Source organism: Brassica napus, chromosome C7 (assembly GCF_020379485.1).
Source record: "Brassica napus cultivar Da-Ae chromosome C7, Da-Ae, whole genome shotgun sequence".
In the NCBI taxonomy this organism is placed as follows: Eukaryota; Viridiplantae; Streptophyta; class Magnoliopsida; order Brassicales; family Brassicaceae; genus Brassica; species Brassica napus.
This window is the reverse complement of record NC_063450.1, coordinates 954576-959771: the sequence shown is the minus strand read 5'-3', so window position 1 is coordinate 959771 and position 5196 is coordinate 954576. Positions and strand designations below refer to the sequence as shown.

At 37.1% G+C, this 5196-nt stretch overlaps 1 protein-coding gene across 1 annotated transcript; it reads right to left on the bottom strand.

Annotated features, from left to right (window-relative positions):
• Window positions 1–1282: 1282 nt before the first annotated feature.
• On the bottom strand, window positions 1283–1954 carry LOC106417039. The gene has a single exon (XM_013857903.2). The coding sequence runs from the start codon at window positions 1952–1954 to the stop codon at window positions 1283–1285; it is 672 nt and encodes a 223-aa protein (XP_013713357.2).
• Window positions 1955–5196: the final 3242 nt, after the last annotated feature.

The window sequence follows — 5196 nt, the reverse complement described above, 5'->3', positions numbered from 1 at the left end:
TTGGTGCTTTACAAGCTGGTTTATAACTTAATCATTCTTTTCTTTTCTTTTCTTTTCGGGTCAAATGTATATGGCATTTGTTTAGCTAGCTTTTGTAAATGTATAATCTTTGTATTTATCTTTGGACGTCTTATTTCACTTTAGTCTGAGGATCTTGCCAAGACAATGATGATTTATTCCATTCTATTTATTTACCATCCTTTTACTCTTTTATCTTACCAGCTTATTACTTTTCTCCCCATGATGTTGGATAGTCGGATTTATTAACTCTTGCAATCCGTGTTCTCGGCCACTAAATAGATCACCCATATTTGGCTCAAGGTACTTCATTATTTGTGGGAGATTCATATCCAACATATATCTCCATCCTCATCCTCTTCTAAGGATCCATCTTAGACGGCACATATATTTGTGGTGGCTTATCCAAATATCTCAAGATGGTATATGTCTGGCTCATGACCCGTAATAAATTTGAGATGGGAATATCTATGCTCACTTAAATAGTCTGATGCTTATTAGTTAAGATGCATGTAAATTCGTGTGTCCCCAATCCTTGGACTGAGAGTTTGGACCTATGGGTAATGGACAAGCTATATATAGTATGGACATGTGCGGATTTGTCCTCACTACCCCCTCATGTACATACTATAATATTTAAGTGCTTGGGACATCATCGCCTAATGAGTTTCCCTTGTGTTCATGCTACACACGTGAGATTCTATGGGATAACTCTTTGTGCCCTTTCCAATATCAATTTCGCATCATGTTTTGGACCCGGATGGCCAATCCGGTCATGCCATATAGTGTATAATTTCATGGGTAAACCATTCTGGTTACCGTGACTTTTGCCTCTATCTTACTGATCTTGGCATAGTCTAGATCAATAGAGAATGCAAGTATAGTGTAGACTACTTTTCTATGGTCTTGGGCGATTTTCATAACTCTGAAGAAACTTTTGTTTCCTTTTGCCCATTGTATCATTGTGGAAACCATTCTTATATCTCTATATAATCTCAATAGGCTTCTCTGGGTGAATGTATAGCATCTAAATGCTTGCCCTTATACATATTTGGCCGTAGCCCCTTAATGTGTACCATATCCGCAATTTATAAACTCATATTGGCATTTTCAATAATAAAATCATTCATCTTATTAAATAAAATCAGATAAGATAATAGAAATAAAGTAAACTCAAAGAAATCATATTATTAAAAATGTAAGTAGCAAAGCAAAGCAAACATAAATCAAAGAAAAAGTACAAAAACAGAATGTCGAAATCATCTCATTCTCTTAGGCAATCTAAAGTGTCATAATCCATAAGGTCATCCTGGTCATGATCAAAATCGTTTTCCCCATCATGGTGGACCAAATGGGCTTCTGGATTCTTCCCTTTCTGGCTCTCTTGATAGAGGTCACAAAGATGTCTGGGAGTCCTACAATTCTTTGCCCAATGGTTATCCATTCCACACCTGTGGCATACTGATTTGGACGAGTGTGGTGGTTTAGAGATATCACTGCTTCTGCCTCGACCACGCCTATAGCTGGGACCACTACCACGGTTATAGTGGTTCCCTTTCCCACGGCCGTGTGAGCTATAATTGCCACTCCCACCACGTCCTCTCCATCCACCACGGCCTCCTCTACCATAGCCATTTCCATAGCCGTGTGGTTTATCATGATGGATGTGGTTACTTTCTTTGGTGGGTTCTTTCTTTTCCTCTACAACCTTATTGGCTTCAGGTAATGGAGTTGATCCAGGAGGTCTCATCTCACTGTTCCTCATGAGTAACTCATTATTAACCTCAGCTAATAATAGGCATGAAATCAGATCAGTATAGGTGGTGAAACCTTTCTTTATGTATTGTTGTTGCAGCAACACGTTGCTAGAATGGAATGTGGAGAAAGTCTTTTCCAACAAATCCTTCTCTGTTACAGTCTCACCACAAAGTCTCATCTTGGAGACAGTTTTGAATAGAGCTGAGTTATATTCATCCACAGTTTTGAAATCCTGGATTCTCAGATGTTTCCAATCATATGTAGCCTTTGGTAGTAACACTGTTTTCTGGTGATCATATCTCCGCTGTAAAGCGGTCCAAAGTTTTAGAGGATTCTCAATAGTGAGATACTGATCTTTTAGACCCTCAGTGAGATGATGGCGGATAATACTTATTGCCATGTATAAATTTTTGTCATTCTCTTTATTCCCCTTGATGATAGTATCACACAGCTATGGGGATAATATGCAATGAGGCCACACGGCCTAGATGATATATGATGCATAGCAAACTTAGGATTTAGATGATCTATATGCAGCAAGATTATTATGCACTACGGCCACACGGCCATACTATCAAGATACAAACAAGGCCACACGGCCACGGTGCAATTACTAGCATACGAATTCACTAAGGGTTATATAGCAATTTAGCTTTCAATCAAAGGCAATGAATCGAAATTAGGGTTTATGCGGATTTAGGGTTTCAGAAACAAGTCTGGTCAACTTAGGGTTTAGGCTTTCAGATTGGGTTTAAAAACAATTAATCTAGCCACTGATCCTAAACTTCAAATTAATTTAGTAATCTAGCAATTAAATTTAGCAGTATGCGATTTTAAGGTTTCAAAGCCTTTAAGGTTTCATATTCGATATTAGGGTTTTTAGAAAACAGGTTATGAGATCAATCAAACTATCAACCTAACTCTCAATCAACAAGATCAATCAAAACAATTAAGAATCAAACATGCTTCAATTCGGATTTATAACATGCTATTTAGGGTAAAACGAATTTAGGGTTTTAAGAAAGCAAAAACAGATCAGAAGGTAAAATATTCTAGCAACCTAAACCTCAAAACATTAAAAGATTTAATCAAACAAGAACAATCATCAAAACGGATTCACATTAGGGTTTAGGGTTTTGATTCGATTTCTAGCCATTTTAGGGTTTACGTTTTCTGGATTTTGATTTAATCATAGATCAATGGAGATTTAGGCACAAGATATGTCATTGGATCATAGGGTTTTGAGATTCAAAACCAATTAGGGTTTTGAGTTTAATTGATCAATAGATCAATCTCGGTTTAGGGTTTGGGGATCGAACTTTTAGAGCTTCGATTTACTCATTAAGGTTTGATCTATTATCCTATGGCTTTTATCACAAAGATTAGGTTTTATGGTTTCATTCTTTATCAATCAACCCAATTCGATTCATATGTTCTTAGAATTCGAATTACCTTTAGCTTAGTTGATTGTTGAAACCGGACCACCAAAGAATGAACCTCGAGCTGGACAGGAACGGGACGCGAGCTGGCCTGGATGCGAGCTGGCCTTGAACAGATTGAGGCTGAGATCGCGAGCGGCTGATCGTTGAATGGGAGCTGTTGCTGTCAGATCGCGAGCGCCTCTGATGCGAACGGGACGCTTGCTGTCTGGAACGCGGGCTGTCCTGGATCAAGAGTTGAGGCTGAGTTCGTCTGAGCTGAGATTGTCTGAAGCTGAGACGGGAACGCGGGGTTGCTGATCGGGAACGCGTAGGATCGGTGTTCACCGGGTAGGATTAGGGTTTATCGATTTTTGGTTTTAGCTTTAGGATTTTAGAGGCTATCGTGCTGATAACGTGTTATAAAACTAAGAAGAATAGTTTGTATATTTATTCATAAAACATATGATTCCTTTATATAAGGATTATAAGATATAGAAATATGGAAAGTATTCAAAACCTAAACTAACTAGGATTAGGAAAACTACTAAGACAAGAGAAAGAAAAAACATCCCAAAGACTTAGCCGCCTATGTGTATGAGCCGAGTATGGTCTTGGAAGATACTATGGTTATAGGCCATCTACAATATGATTTATAACAAGTTATACAGATTTACTGTATTTTACGAATAAGAATAGTCAGTTCTAGAAAATATGGAAAGAAAATATTTGGAAATATTTCGTTTCCATATATGAAAAAATCGATTTTCAGAAGAAAAAAAAGTAAAAAAAATTTGTTGGAGATAAAGTGTAGGTTTAGATTTTTTTTTTTTTTTGAGGATTCTTATTGTTTTCTTTCATTTTAATTACTTTAATTATTTATTATATTTTAATATTTACAATTGTTTTGTTAATTGTAATTTCGAATTTATAAATGATTTAAGGACATTATTGCTATTTTGAAAATAATTAACCTGATAAAACATAAAATATGTGAAATTAATTAATGGGACATAGTTACAATTTTTTGGTCTAAAAAACAATTTTTCTTTATTTTTCTCATTTTATCGTAGACATGTCAGCAACATCACCAAGTTAAAGTTTCATAAAAAAATAAAAGGATGATTACTACTGGTAGACGAACTCTCCTCAAGGTCATCATCCTCGGTGATAGCGGGTCTGTTTTCTTTCTTTGTTTCGCTATGTATATGTATCTATGTATGTATCTATTGGGTTCCTTCTAGATGGAAGAAACCCATTAGGTTTGGTTGGTGATAACCAAACTTGGAAGTTGGGCCAAATGTATTAGTCCATGAGATTAGTATTGAGCCTTGGAGGTTCTTACAGTTAGTGAGACACATAAATATAGTCTCTTGACCTAATTTTTATGTAGAGACTTACGAGAATCAAAAAGACAAAAGAGAGAGAAAAGAGGGAATGATGCAGAATTTCATCTGGGTTTGTCAAGGCAGATTTGGAGGGTCAAACGGATCCTGATCGGGCTGATATTTTGTGGGAAGCTTCTTCAGTCAGTGGGTTAAAGGTTCACTGAAGGGATTTTGGATTTCAACAGTTGGATCTTCTGTTGTCTGGGTTTTAGTGAAGCTGATCGTCACAGTTCTTCAACAGTGCTGTCTTGAGTGTTTGGTAAATCCGACGGTGAGATCTTCTCTGATTGAGCTAAAATTTGGCAGAGGTGTTGTTGACTAGTTTATCTTAGATTTGTATGATGGGATTAGTCTCTGGTTACCGGAATCCTTGTGAGCTGAGGTCGTTTGGTTTCTGCTGGTTTTGAAGCTTTGTGTTGCTCTCTTGTTGTTGTTGTTCTTGTGTTGGAGATAGCTCTTTGTAGCTTGAGTCTCTGTTCTGTTCAGGTTGTTGAACAGGGAGGACGTGGTTGTACTCACATACATTTATATAGTGGATTGTTGAGTGAACTACGGCCCCGTGGTTTTTCCTTCTCACATCGAGGAGGTTTTCCACGTAAAAAGTGCTTGTCTAA